The following is a 15,264-nucleotide window of genomic DNA, read 5'->3' on the forward strand; positions in this document are numbered from 1 at the left end:
TTATAAATTACTTGTTTTAGTGTAATTATCAGTTCTCACATCCCACAGTCTTGGGGTGGGATGCACATGAACTGATTTTCACTTTCCTCCTCTTTTGGCACAACCCTCAAAATTTTGAGCACTTTACTGAGGGGAAATGATGGAGCTCACAGCACCAGCACTGCAACTGGCAGGATGAGCACTGGGGTGCAGATGCCCAGGTTGGAGCAAAAAAAATGAAAAAAGGAAAAAAAAAACCAAAAAAAACCACCAAAAACTTGAAGCCATTGCTCTGTCCCCTCCTTCCTGTGAGATTCAGGGGGCTGCATGTGAGAAGCTTGACAGCCCTTCATTAATTTCTTGCCTTCCTCAGCACTTTCTTTAGACAAACCCAAAGTGCTCCAATAAAGCATTTTAAGACAAGCAGACAGTGCTGTGCATGCTGAGGCACTGGCAGGCTGGCTGCAGAGAGAAATAACTCTCTTCAAATGTGCTCTGTACTAATTACCTTGGCAAAGGTACAAGAGCACAAGTCAGGACTGCTGTGATTTATACACACTTGTGGCAGCAAAAGGTAGGAGCAAACTGCTGAGCAGCACAGAGCTGGAGGGCAACAACCCTGCAAGGAGGAGCACAGAGACCAGTCCCATAAAATCCCCAGCCTCTCCACAGCCTTTCAACCCAGCTCCTCTGCATGGCTTGAGCATCCACCCATCTGGGGAATCAGCCCCTGTGCCCAGGAGGTCACTGCAGCCCATGTTGGTGCATAAGGAGAGACAGGAGAGCACCAGAACTGCCAGGAGCTGGGGACAGGGCAGAAAACAGCCTCTTCTGGCACAGCTTTTCTCTTGCTAGAAGAGGTTGAGAAGTGTTAGCTGCTACTACAGGCAGGGAGATCCCCCAAAATCAGCCTCTCACCTGAGGGCTGAATGAGTGCAGGGCAAGGGCTGATCCTGGCTTGGCCAGGGATGGGATGAACCTCCTGCACAGGGGATTCAAGGATGTTCCTCTGGGAGAAAAATCAATGAGGACCTACACCAGAAAGCACATGAGAAGGAGCAAGCCCTGTAGGTCAGAAAAGGTGGCATGTAGGAGAGGAACATCAGGGCACCCTGGAACAGGGATGGGTGAAGAGCCAAAATACAGGTCCCTGTATTTTATATGCAGCCTTGCTGTCCTTTCCCTTAAAAACAGAGCTTAGGAAGACATGGAAGTTTTATTGTTACTGAAGGTTTAACATTACTGGCTTTGCAGAAGGGATGGGAAAGCCCCAGCAAATCAGCCTATCTAGCAATTGATGTCTGGAGGAAATCTTGCTGGACTTCCAGCAACTGGGCCACTTTCCAAAGTCCATAATGAGTTTTTGGTTAATTCTTACAGAATCAAAATCCCACCGACTTCATTTCCATCTGCTGGGACATTTCTGTGTGAAAAAAATGACCTCACTATCAGAGGTTCTGCTGCTTTTCTTTAGATATGCAGAAATGCAAAAATAACTCCTCTGTCTTCAATGTGAAAAAATCCTGCACTGTCCTGGGGGAGTTTCAGGCAGCTCTTAGCTGTCATCATATTCTTGCAGTTTCACCAAATAAAAGGTTTTCAGAATTATTTAGCAACCTTATCACATAAGCAACAGATTTTCCCCTAAACTCCTATTCCCAGTCTTGCCTTAAAAATAATGGGATACAGATAAGAAAAATACAGGTGGATGTACAAGAGAAAGATATAGCCAGAAGTAATTTCTAAAAGTGATCTTGTGAGAGCACAAGAGGAATAGCAGGAACACCTTGTCCTCATCAGGCAGAGAAAGTAAACCTCTGCAAGCTCCCATTTCATACTGGGGGGATACTGAAGGCTAAATAACTCATTCACATGGTCAGGGTCCAGTCTGTAACACATGAGCCCCAGGGTTAGTTTCACAAATAATTTTACAGTTAGATTAGAACAAAGAATTCAGTAAGTGCTCAAAGACCTGAGATGTATGGTGTGGGAAGCCATCCAACTGCTATTTATAGGATAAACACATGTATTTCTTCTGTATATTTTGGGAACCATCCCTCATATTGGCTGACCCTGCTTCCCCCACAAATCTGTGGACAAGGACATATCAGCATAGGAAATCACAGACAAATTAAGAAGAGAAAGAGTATCAAAGACAAATTAAGCAATGAGGAATGATCATTTGGGGCTGCTTTCCCAAAGTTAGCTGAGTTTTCCTGAGCTACCCAAAATGCCTGTGTCCTCTGCCACCACTGCTTCTCCTTCCAGTGCCAAACAATAAGTTATCCCTCACTTTTTTGCTTAGGCTTGTGTGTGATAGCAAGCAGGCAAATGACTGACCACTTTTTCCCAATGAATGATTCCTAGGGTGATGGTGGAAGCTTCTTTTGGCATGATATACTTTGCACTGTCCCTGGTTAATCCTTCCATACAAACATCACTGATGATTCATGCACATCTACTTGAAAATCAAAAGCAGCTCAGCAACAAAGTGTGAAAGTATCATTCCAAGATTTATCTCCAGATAGGTAATTGTTCATAAACAATAACAAACCAGTAACTCTCTGTCCAAAAAGTGAATGGAAACAGAAGAAAATTCAAGGCAAAATGTATTTGACCTATTGCAGAAGACTATGAACAACCAGGGGCTGAGGCAGTGTATTCTGTGCCTCTAGGTTCTTTTCCAGCTTCAGAACATGATTTTCTATTTTTTTGCATAAATTAACCTAATCTCCTCTAAGGTATGCATGTGATCAGTATTTTAGTTTCCCAGGCTTTTATAATCCCTTATCTGACCCAGAAAGGTCCCAAATCCAGCTGCTGGGAATCCAGTGAAGTCTCTGGCTCATCTTATGCTTTATATTTTTAAGCTGGACACATTATCAAAACTACCTTGTGATAAGTGGAAGGCTGAGCTCAACAGTGAGGATGTTTAAAACTGAGAAATACTGCAACTGGAATAACAGGAAATTTCAGATCTAAAATTAGTTTTTGTGAATAATGATTTCTCATGCAAAACAGGTTTTGATAAAAACTCTGCTGGTGTGGCCTACACAATCTGGCTGTCATTAACAAGAAGCATTAGAGACTGGCACTGAAACAAAGATATTTTTTTCCAAGACATCCTTGCATATCACGGAAACAAATATTTCTCTACAGCATTGGTGCCACAGAAACAGTTTGTTCTTCCAGTGTCATAAACTGAGAGCTCTCAAGTGAGACCGAGCTTGGGTCTGGAGGCACTCAAACCACTTGCAGTAATATTAGCTCAAAGCATCTTTAATTTATGCCTGGCTTCTGTGTTGGTTTCCTTTGAGTTTCCATCTTCTTAAATGACAGCAGTCTGTCCAGAGTGGCAGTGAGGATCCGTGGGAGAGGTGAGGAGGTGAGGCAGGACATTGTGCTTGGATTGCCTTATGCAAAAATGCATCTCCAGCTGGTTTAGGCATGTGCAAGTAGCTCCAGCTGTGCTGACTGTGGAGCTGGAAATGGCATATCCAAAAGGGTGCAGCCACATATTGGAGCTAATAACTCCTGCTCAGGGCAGGTTTAGCTCCCAGCATTTCACAGGTCCTTGTGGCATCTCAGTGCCTTGTCACGCTGGGAGCCCCTGCTGGCACTGCTGAGACCACAAACCACGTGTTAAACCCGTGCCCATCACTGCTGGTATCAGACACCCCACCAGGGACAACTCCCTCCAGCTTAGGGAGGGACCCTCCTCCTCTCTCTCTTTTTTACTGTCTGTGTCCCAGACAGTCACTTTCTTAAGAGACTACATCTGCAATTTTTGGCTATGAGACCACATCTGCCGCTCCTGGCTATTCCTGGAAGCAAGGATGAGATCCAGACCAAGACTAGGACACGTGAGATGTGGGCTGGGTTTCTAAGATCCCATTGCACTCAGCAGAGATGGAGTAAGGAAGGCTGGAGACTGGTGTAAATGTACCACAAAGCAGATGAATCCACACTGAAAGCAGGGCTCTGAGCAGGGAGCAGGGTGTGATCCACCCTCAGCACGAGCATCTGGTGCTATTTGACACAATCCATGGTCTCCAGCTTGGATCCCTCTGCCTCTCAGAATGAAGGTCTCTGCAATGTGTTTCACTGTCCAAATCCATGTGGCTGCCCTGGACTCTCAGCACAGCACTCAATGTGCAAGTTTAGGCAACTGAACAACCCACCCTGGTGAAGTGGCAGCTTGCATCCACTCAGGCTGGGTTGAGGTGCCCAGGGATTCTGGAGAAGTGCACAGGGTCCCTGATGCCACTGACTGTGGGGCACTAACCAAAGGGAGCCCTGGAATGCTGCTGACTGCTACAGGAGCTGAAGGATGTGGCTGACACATGGAAAGAGCTGGTTTGGTCTCAGACCCAATCCCACCCAAGCTGTAAGAGTCTGGCAAAGCCATTAGCAAGCTCCTTCTACAGCAATGCCTTACTGCTGCTTATTTGGGCTGTACAAAACACAAATCAAGACCTTATTAGCTGAAGCACAGAAACCCTGAAAAGGTTTCCTTGTTCTGCAAACAGGAATTCATAGAGGCTCATTCTTACTGAGATGATTTAAGCCTTCTGGGTTGGGAATTCCCTGTATAGAGAATAGGGAATTTAAATTTGAGGAGTGTGCATGCCTTGCTCGACAAGCTGAGCATGTGCTGATTTGGAAAACAGAGCAGGAAACAGAGCTGAACCTTGCAGAAAGAGCAGCCTTGCTTAGGCAGCTGAAAAGATTGTGGAGGAGATTAAAACCTTCCACCTGTTGAAGAAATGTCCATAAACTGGGTGTGGAGGACACATTGCTTAGCACTGTCTCACCCCTATTCCCCAGCAGGACCCATGAAAGCAGCAAGTGAAACCAGACCACAGGTCTGCCAACACAAAACACCTTTGGTGCATGAGCCACTGGCATGTGGGACTGACAACCTGGAGGAAAGCAGAGCCAGGTTTCTCTCCAGGCAGCCAGATGCAACAACTCCCAGCCCTCCCATGGGCTGCCAGATGGACACATATTTTCATGGTGGATATTTGGCAATAAACTGAACCCAGGCAGTGGCTGAGCCTGGATGTGAGGCAGAGTAGTGCTATCCCCTGCCTGCATTCTCCTTTTCCCACTCCCTAAAGCTGGTACTCAGCAAAGTGCTAAATAAGAGCATCAGAAAATATTCCAACTGTGTCCTGCCATGGCTGGCAAGGACTGACAATGACAAAAATCTCAACCCCCTAGGACTTCCATGATCAGATTTGCTTGTGAAAAAAGGTAACTGAGTCAGCACACACCATCCTCATCTAAAAGAGCACTAAGGAATGGTTTGTGAAGCAGCCTCCAAGAAATTTTGGCATGTCTGTGCTCTTCCTCACTACTGTAGTAGGTCCTGCTGGGCTTTGAAACAAAGTCAGAATCAGCACTGTTGATTTTTGCTTTGTTTAGCAAAAGCTTTTTCATCCTGATATTGATGGATGCTCCAAGAGAAATCCATTCCCATGTAAGTTTTGTACTCAAGAAGTTTTCAAAACAGCCAGTCATAAAACTAAAGTTTTCAGGCAGGATTTTGGTTTAAATAAATGAACACACATGCAATAAACAAAGCTGCCTTCCTATACTATTTAATATAAAACCTCCCTGTTTTGGGTAGCATATAAATTATGCAAATGTAATGCAAATGCAAAGAATGAATATTGCACAGAGTGGATAGCACAGCAATGAGGTATGTCCTGGCAAAAATAGTTCTACAGCACCATCAAAAAGTTATTCATGTTGACAAGCCATGAAATGTCTGCATAAGGAGAAAAGGAACAAAGTAGGAATGCTTTAATGCTGTGCCTCATTGAAGCTGCTTTTTCCTTCAGTCTTGTGTAATGGTGACAGTTGTGTAAAAGGGAAAAGTAAAAAAAAAATAAAGCAGAACTAATGCTGACAGGAAAAGACATTTGTTTCTGTGGCAGCTGAGTGGACACAGCCAGATTTGTTTCTTCTCAAAACCAATCTGAGCAAGGAACAACAATAACTTCAATAATGTCACAACCTGGACAAGCCCACACTACTGCAGTGTAGCTCTGGTGGGAGCAAGGATTTTGTCAGTTGAAGGGTGCTGATCCATTTCCTACCACTTTTGCTCAAATTTCAGCCTTTATGCAACTGGGAGGTGTCCAGGGTGTGTGCTACCCCGTGTCACAAGTGACAGGGAATTAGTTATTTTGCCCCAGGCTGGGCAGGTAACTCCATGGTGGGAGAGCAAGCTGCAGGTCCCAAAGGCTCCAGCCCTGGAAATTCAAGAGGAACTCACAGGATGTAGGCAATGACCCCGATGGACCAGCAGTCCACGGCTTTGCTGTAGGGCTTCTGGGCCAGCACTTCAGGAGCTGAAAAAAAAAAGCCAAACAAGCACATGTTACAAGACCAGACATTTGAATGTGGTCAAAAGGTAGGACTCTGAAACTTGCAGACCCCCCAAGACCTTGTTTTGCTCTCCACATACAGCCCTTGTGTTTGCAAATGTGTCCTGAGGTTTTTGAAGGTCATATTCTCACGAGAAAGGATGACTCCTAAAATGGAGCAAAATCACAATTTTTTTTTGTCTCCAGGCACAGAAAACAAAACAAAGCACAGAAAAATGCGTGAGAGGCAGAGGGCCATCACCTCCCTGCTCAGGAGGAAAATGAGGCCAGGCTCTGCACGGTGCAGAGATGCACATTGTCCCTGACAGCATCACAGCTCAGAGAGGGGAGTCCAGAGCAGCCCAGGAAGGGCAGAGAGTCAGGGAGGAGACAAGCTGCATCTGCAGCAGAGGAAGGAGAGCAGCCACCACTTCTTCCAGCAGCTGCCTTCCAAAGCCTGCTGGATGTCAGACTCAGAGGGAGTAATTTGTCCTTCTGCCTCTGAGAACACAAACACCTCAGAGGGAGAAATGAAAAGTAGCAGGAATTGGACACGTGCACAAAGGAACTGAGCCCCTGCCTCTATACAGCCACCATAGTCTGAATTTTGCTAGAAGCAAGAGCCTGGGAATTTGTTGAATCTCTTTGCAGATCTGCTTTACTATCTTATACTACTGAGACTTAAAAAGTGTATTTTTTTGTTTGGGATCCTGAGGTATTATGTTTTCCCTGTTGGGACCTTGCAGTGCAAATGCTTAAACCTAAACTTCAAAACCAAACCCTGTGACCCTAGTCTTTTTCATGTAAAGAAGCTTTTACCTTTTTCAAAGCAAAACATCCACAGTAATTCAAGAAATCACTGATTGTGGCACTCCTAAAGCAGACTTGTCATACTGGGTTTTAAAAAGTACAGTATTTCCTTTGAGTAATTTGGAGTTCAAATACTGGAAAAAAGTCATTAAGTGACAAGTCCCAACAAAAATATTTCTTGGGAGTCACATCTTCCTCTGCTAGGAGTCTCACCAACAACAAAGCACTTGAAGAAGAGCAAAAAACAAATTGTGAAGCACAGAGATGTAATAAAGCTTGAGCCCCACATTTAGTTGTTACCTACCCTCTTTTCAAAGACTTATCTTTTTAATCCAGACAAGCCAACAAAACCAAGGTCAATACTGCCAGCAAGGTATGGAACAAGAAGAAATAATGAGAAACAGAAAAGTTTTTTTGGAGGTTTGGCAAGAGGGTCCATAGAGGAGGCTGAAAGAAGACAGTGCATGAGGCAGGTGAGGGCATCTGCATTTCCACAAGCAGAACAATGATGGAAACGGTCAAATTTCACCAGGGACATGTTGCAAAAATGAAGAAAATTCAGGGGGATGTGGGTAAAATTATAGCTGGCAAATTATGAAGACTTTTGAAGATTGTGATATGTCTCAGTCTGCAGCACAGGTTAAATACTATTCCAATTTTCAAGTCATTCAGCAGATTGGGACCACTGTATGTGAATTGGAAATTGGGACCACTGCATAAGAAATGAGACAGTTTCCTGTTTGTTCCATCCCTTGTAATATAATTTTGTGACAAAATATGAGGAAGAAGGGAGTTAATGTTCTCCTGTCTTTATGTCTTCCAACTCTCCAGTCCTTCCAAATTCCCAGTATTTTATTCACATTCTCTTCTACCTTTGACTGTCTGCACCTGTTTACATAAATTTCAAGACTGGTAAACATTACACATCTCATAGCTCCTGAAGAAAATATTATGCAAATGGCTGCTGAGCACCAGTGAGCTCCTGACATTACACAGATATGCCACATTAACATAGCAGAAAACAATTCTGAGATGAGGGGATGTGAACTATATAAAGATTTTCCCTTTTAAACATCAAAGCTGTGCTGGGGCATTTCTCTCTGTTTTGAAGGAGTGAAGAGCACTGATAGCTGCTGCTGTGGATGGCAGCTCTGGAAAAGAACAATACAAGGTAAGCATTAATGAAGAAAGGTAGCAGGTTTAAATACTTCTTTTAAGGCCAAATGGATGCTTTTGATTTTTGTTCCAATAAGCAGCCATGCAGCAGGAACAGGAGGACATAGCTCAGCATCATCTGTCTCTGATGTACAGAAATATTTAATGAGCTGACAAACAAGTCAGAGAAGCTCTCAGGAATGATGGCACATCGGTGCCAAGAGGCAAAAGCAGGAGACACAGCAAAAAAAATCCAGGAGCTGACAGCATTAAAGGATCAACACAGACAGCTGGGGAGACAAAACAGCAGAAAGGAGAAGGGGAAAGCCAAATCTCCCATTTCTGGCACTGGGGAAATGCCAGCAGAGCAACACTGCCACACATCCCCAGGGAATCTGGGCTCAAATCATTTACAGTGCTCATTCAGACAGGGAAATCAATGGAGAAAACCCAGACCCTTCCTCCACATCCAGGGAGGTGTTCCAGGCTGAATCAGCATTGCCACAGTGCCAGGTACAAGGTGGAGGCTCATTCCACCTTCAGGTACATGAAGATGTGCTTCCTGGGACAGATGAGCCTGCTGTCTTACAGTCAGCTTTTTTTTGGTTGAGTTATGTCTTGCTTTTAATAAGAGAAAAAATTCAAAGGCTTGTTTCAAATGGAGGTTTTAAGAAAAGGTACAGACCAGAACATTTGGAGCCCTTTCAGAACACTATGCCACCCTCAGAGAGCACAGCTATGCTTATAAGCTCCCTAAAAATGCAGCTGCTGGATGCCAAAAACTGCAATCCATGTTCCTGCAAAGAGCTCAGGGGATGGGGATTGCTCTGATACTTTAAGCCTATTGATCACACTGTACAAGTCATGAGGTGCCTGTTCCTCCTAACAGCCTGTACTGCCCATGAAGGGCCACCCCAGCCCCTTTCCTTGAGTCCAGTCCTACAGAGCACCCTCCCCACAGTGCAAACAGGCTGAGATGCACAGAGCAGCTTCACCACAAGAGCAGAGTCCTTCTTGCACTGACTGCTGGGGTGAAAACAGCTTTTTTCCATTTTTTCATACATTTCTCCAGTGTTCATCTTGTTCTGGTTGGCCAAGACTTGAAGTTTGAAGCTGTTTCTGAGGGAGAGCAGGGTTTCAGTGCAGCTTTGCTGACTTTCTGTGCTCCTGTTATTCTTATTTCATGTTACTGAGTCAGATTTAGATATCTGCTGTGGGTAATAGTGCAGTTCATGTTTAGCAAGCACAACTCTCTGTCAGACTTCAGCAACAGAGCTGAGAAATTGCCCTGCCTGTGCTTCTGCCTGAGCAAACCCTGTTCAGAGTGATTCCCATGCTTTAATTTTACTTGATTACTCATGCTACTGCCTAAAGGCTCCTGAGGTAGCTTATTGCTAATAAGGATATTCTGAAGGCTCATTGAATATTTTCCAACCTTTGACTCAAAGGATATCAAATAGGTCAAAATTCAATTGAAAATCTATTGGTTACTTAAATGCTGTGGTCTTGCACAGGGCTAGGAGGAACATGTTGCTTTGGTGAGATCTGAAACTGTTGGATTTCTGGCAGAGCAGAGATGAAAGTTGTGAAATGACCTTACATAAAAGCACTACAGAAAATGAGAACAGTGAGGTGTTCAGGGACCAACCACATATCCAGGACCCAGACCAATTTGTATGAGAGAAAGTACAAGAAAATTTTACTTGAAGAGGGATTGGGACTCAGAGCAAGAATTTTAAATCTCAGTAGGATTAAGATATTAGTGAGCCACAAACACAGCTCCTAATTCAATGTTTCTGCAAAAGGAAAGCAAATTGATTCAGATGGGCTTTCTAACATTTTTTCTAACTTTTCAAGTGCCTTGAAAGTCTAAATTATATCTGCAGAAATAACCAAAGCTTTTGAGGGACCACCTCTCATGGAAAGTCAGACCCAATTCCCAAACATCCAAAATCTCTTTAGAAGAATTTGCTGAGTGATTGGAGTCACCTCGTGGTGGGTGCCCAGCTTCACACACCTCAGGGATGGCTCATTTCCAGGCAGGTTTGGACAGCTCCTACATCAAAACTGAGTTATTATATGAGGTCAAGAGCTGACCAGCCCAAATCCATGATGTTTAAAATTATAAATCATTAATGGCTTATTGAGCTCTTGCCCATAATCACACAGATCACTCAGGGTTTTGAAAACACCACCTCTTCTCCACATTAGCCAGTGGGCTCAGACCCATGCAGGTCAGTCCTCACACCTAATTTGCAGTGAAATGAGCCACACAAATGAGCCTCACCTTTCCCAATTCAGGTGCTATCCAAAAGTTGGGTGTCTAGTTTCAGCTCATCACTCAGATTCTTTCCATAAGAAATGGGGATAAGAATGGTAAGCTGATAAGAAAATGCAAGACCTTCTTAGAAGAGGTTGTATTGTCAGGTCCCCTTTTCAGTAAGCAAACATTTAGATTGGTCTTTTAACAAAAGTGGCTCAGATAATTGGGTTAAATTATCTTAACCATCAGCTTTTCATCACAGGGCCAAAGTCTCTGACAAAACTCCTGAAAAAATAAGAACTAAGAACTCTTGACAGTAATTTAATCTGTAAGGCAGAGCTTTAAAAGCTGAAGTGCTAATGCACTACTGGTTGTGCACATTTTAGATTTAGTCTCATTTGAAAAGTAATATCTTGATTTCCAGAAAGAAAACCTGATATTTGTTAAGGAATTTAATTATAATTACACTCTTCCTTATTCAGTAAATTTCCAGACCCCATAAACAGGCATTTAGTGTCACAGATACTACTGTTCTTTGCAGATGAAAATAAGGAAAGTTGAGATAAAAACTGAAGCACAAGGAGTTGAAAGTACATCTTGATCAGGGAGATTAGACAGAAATGACAGGGAGCTTGCATACTTGCAAGTACTTGGGCAGCAGACATGAGTTAAGATCAGGTCTGCTTCTGAGTCAGAAGCTTGTCCAGCACTTTGCAAAGTGGGATCTTACTGGACCCATTTCTGGAGATGAAGTATAAATAGCAGTGGATGCCAAAGGCCCTGGGTGCCTCTGACATGTGATATGTGCCTAAATCTCTTCCAGCAATTTAAAAGCAAAGTGATTAAACTGATAAAAATAACCAGTTCTAGTAAGATCTTAGAAAATAGAGTGTTCTACCTATGTCTGAAGAAAATGAGGAAATGAGTTTTAAGTGATGAATCTCTGAGTTTTACTTAACCTGAGATAAAAAATGTGGGAAAGCAAATGCAAACACAAAAAGAGGAGGCAGACAGGGCACTTCCTGGGTTGGGACTGTGGCACTGGTCTGCCCTAGCCAGGCTGAGGATTTTTATTCATGCTGTGCCATTAAAGGAATGACTCTCCCATTGGTTTGAGGGCAGTTGGCAGGTGCTGCAAGTTGGAGTGACACTGGAAGACATGAAAGCTTCTGGATGCAGGCAAATTTCAGACCACCACAATATCAGGTGTAGCACTCAAGGAGGACCATTTGTGGGCATCACCACAGTGACCAGCAACAAAAACATTCTGTGCTTGGAAAATGTTGTCTGAGCAACCTATAATGTTTAAAAAAAAGTACAGCACTAAAGGTGGGGGTGCATCCAGTGCAGGAGAAAAAAAATAGGACAAATAGAACAAATATTTAAAGCTGTTTTCTTTGTGAAGGAGAGGGAAAAGTCCCATCAGCACTTCAGAAATAAGAGGCCATGACCTCTTGAACCAGGATGAGTAAATCCTACTCAGCAAGGTAAGAACAAGCCTGGAGACACTTGTGCAGCCATCAGAGCCCACACCACGGGTAAGGAGAGCTCTCAAACATCTCTCAAAGCACTACAGCTCCTGTCACAGGCTCCAAGAGCTCCCTCTCCAAAATAACACATTTTCTGATGTAAATAGTATGATGAGAGGCTGCATGAGATCACTCAGAGACCAAGCAGAGTCACTCCCTCATTTTCATCAGCACTTCTGCAAACATCATCTAAGCTTTCCTGTGTCTTGAGACTCACTCTAGTCAGTGCCTATTCCAGAGCAAAATAAAACATGTTTGATAAGGACAGAAGAGCTGACAGCAAAAGTTATGAAAAGTGTTCTCTCAGCTCAATTCCTGCTACTGCTTTGGAAGATTTCCAGTCTGGTGTGATTTTCAGAGTGCCTCCTGGCCCATGTCTGATAATAAAACATTGATGGCCTGATGGCTCCACAACAGGAAAGCACAGAAATCTGTTCCTTTTCCTGATTTTATTGGGATAGAGTGTGTCTGCAGAGTGTGGAGATAATGCCCATAAAAAAGTACCTTGGCAAATCTGTACCACTGTCATAGTCACCTAATCTGAATTGTTGTACCATGATATCATCAGAACTATGAAAACAGGTGAGGTGGCAGCTGCAAAGTAAAAAGTGCTTCTGACAGCTGGAAAACATCCAGTCTTTCCTGCTGGAAAGATCTGAGACAAATCTATCCACTGCCAGTTTCATGGATTTCATGGGTACCCCAGAGTTTATTTTCCCACCTCAGCTGATGGTCTTGGTGTGATATGAGGCACAGCCTTGCTGCATGTCTTGTACACAAAGGGAGCCTTTTAAATAGTGTTTGCTCAGACCTCATCAGCACCTGCCATCTAATGCTCACTTTCAGCCACTTTAACTGTGTTCACAGGCTGCTGGTAAACATGCTGCTAATAGGTAGCCTTGTACAATCACTACCAAATGGACAGAAGAGCAAAGAATAAATAATTGAAAAAATTTGACACTGTCCAGGAAGGCCCAAGGATCTAAAGACCTTTTGCATTTTGGTATCTGAATCAGTAACTTAATGTGATTGTAACAGAGGATTACTGAATGTGTCTGAATAAATGTAGCTCTTTCATTTTACTGTCTTCTATCAGAGGAATCTGGCAAATGCTATTATTTATTATTAAAATAATACATTTCATTAGGTAAAGCTTCTTGGTTTTCTTGCAGAAGCAATACATTTGAGGCTTTTCTTACATGCTGTGGTGTAGCTAAAGCAGTGTCTTTGAGAACACTTGTTCCTCAAAAGACTGAAAACAGGAAAGTGAACCACACAAACCCAGGGCTGGATTGCAGGACTGTACCCCAAAGGGGAAGAGCACACAAGACAGAGCACAGGCAAATGTTAAAATCCAACAAATATCTGTAAAATCTCACCTGCACCATGTACCAGCACCAGAAAATGAGCATTATTTAATTTTCACTGAAATATAAGCAAACCTCTTACCAACATAGCCAGGAGTTCCACAGGCTGTGGACATCACATCTCCTTTACCCTCCATCTTCGACAATCCAAAGTCACTGATCATGATTTTTGACTCTTCATCCTGGCTGTAGTAAAGCAGGTTCTCAGGCTAGAAGGGAAAATAAGCACAATGAGTTTTGAGTATGTGAGTTCAGTAACAACACCTGTTGAACCATGCACTGCATTTAATACAATCCCTAGTCACACCATACACAAATATAAATTGGTTGCCTTAAGCCTAAAGAGTTGCTCTTAAAACATATATGGAGATCCTCTCCAGACTCCTGTATGGCAACAAATGGAAGATCCTGACACTCTGAGCTTTGAGCAACTTTCCTGGGATAACAAAATTCTCCTCTGGCACCTCAGATAAGGCTCATCCCTTACTTGTGAGATATGTCTGGTGTATGATCACTTCAGATGGTGAAACAGAAGGATTCATGTGAAAGCAAGCAAATATGGCAAATCCAACTAAAAAACTTTATGCAGAATTTGAAAAAAGAAAAAAGGAATAAGGAGGTATTAGAGGATTTTTGTGTCTTCTCCACTGGAAACAAACTGTTTTGAGAAAGGAAATGCCTTTACAGTTAACAGACTTGAAGCAAGGATATTTCAGCTAGAGCTGATTAGGAAAAAATGCTGAAGGAAAAATGTGCTATAGCACTAAGCACAGCAACTTGTTTATGGCAAGAGAAAACAAGGATCACTCCACAAAGCCCTGTGACTTTTTCTGCCACAGTCAGAGGGGTTGGAGAGCCCAACCAGCCTCCATCTGCTCCAGACAGTCCTGAACCCATGTGTTTTGAATGTGCTGCTGCTGCACAGCAAAGCTCTTGCTGGGTGCTGTGAGAGCCCATCTCTCCCCTACTTACATCTGGGCTCATCAGAGTCACATCTGCAGCCCTGAGCCTGGTGGCAATGGGCCCTGGACCTTTGGGTCTTCACCTATAGAAGTGCTGGGTACCCAATGTTTCCAAATAGCCTCGGGGGATTTTCTGCCCAAAGCTGGTACAAACTCTGACACGCAGCCTGCTGTGTGCTCCAGGAAATGTGAGGAGCAGCTGGGGCCACACAACATCCTCAAACTCCCTGGGACACATCCAGGCTCGGATTTGTAAGGAGGAGAAGCTGCAGTTTAGCAGCAGCAGCATCCATCTTCCCTTCTCCATCTGCTCTGGGGAAAGGGGGATGGAGGAGTGCAGGAGGGTGATGTCCCCACTCAGGAGGTTAAAGAATTTCCTGCCTCCCCAGCCCCAGCATTCAGTGATGGCTTTGTCCACAGGACTTGTGGAAACATGGGACACAATAGCCATGAGAGGATCTGCAAGCCCCAGCCTCAGCTGTGGGCCTGCAGGGCTGAGATAGAAAGGGAAATTATTCAGTTCCTAAAAATAAATATGCAGTTGTGCCATTTATGTTTCTTTCTCATGATAACTTGCAAGTCCAGTGCTTTAATTGGACTTTACAATGTTGAGGACTACAGTTCTGTCCTAGGCTGGAGTCACTCCTAATTTTTACTACTGCCTTTGTGATCTGCTGAGGGGTTGGTAAACTCAGAATTAAGGGAAAAGCAGTTATTTCCTAACAACTTCTACTAACTCACCTCAGGCTCCTACATCCTCACATTTATTTAGGCCAAGAAACCCACACATTTAAAAGTCAAACTTGTTTAAAATAATTGTTTCCT

The 15,264-nt window shown here is 43.6% G+C and overlaps 1 protein-coding gene across 2 annotated transcripts in view; it reads right to left on the reverse strand.

Annotated features, from left to right (window-relative positions):
- CAMK1D (calcium/calmodulin dependent protein kinase ID) overlaps window positions 1–15,264 on the reverse strand; it is an 81,684-nt gene that overhangs the window by 25,127 nt on the left and 41,293 nt on the right. For both annotated transcript variants that reach the window (XM_056515699.1, XM_056515691.1), the window contains exons 3-4: window positions 13,560–13,686; window positions 6,263–6,338 (exon numbers count right to left, since the gene is read on the reverse strand). In XM_056515699.1, the coding sequence (XP_056371674.1) occupies window positions 6,263–6,338; window positions 13,560–13,686 (203 nt within the window). The remainder of the gene's footprint in view (window positions 1–6,262; window positions 6,339–13,559; window positions 13,687–15,264) is intronic.

Source organism: Oenanthe melanoleuca, chromosome 1A (genome assembly GCF_029582105.1).
Source record: "Oenanthe melanoleuca isolate GR-GAL-2019-014 chromosome 1A, OMel1.0, whole genome shotgun sequence".
NCBI classification, from domain to species: domain Eukaryota; kingdom Metazoa; phylum Chordata; class Aves; order Passeriformes; family Muscicapidae; genus Oenanthe; species Oenanthe melanoleuca.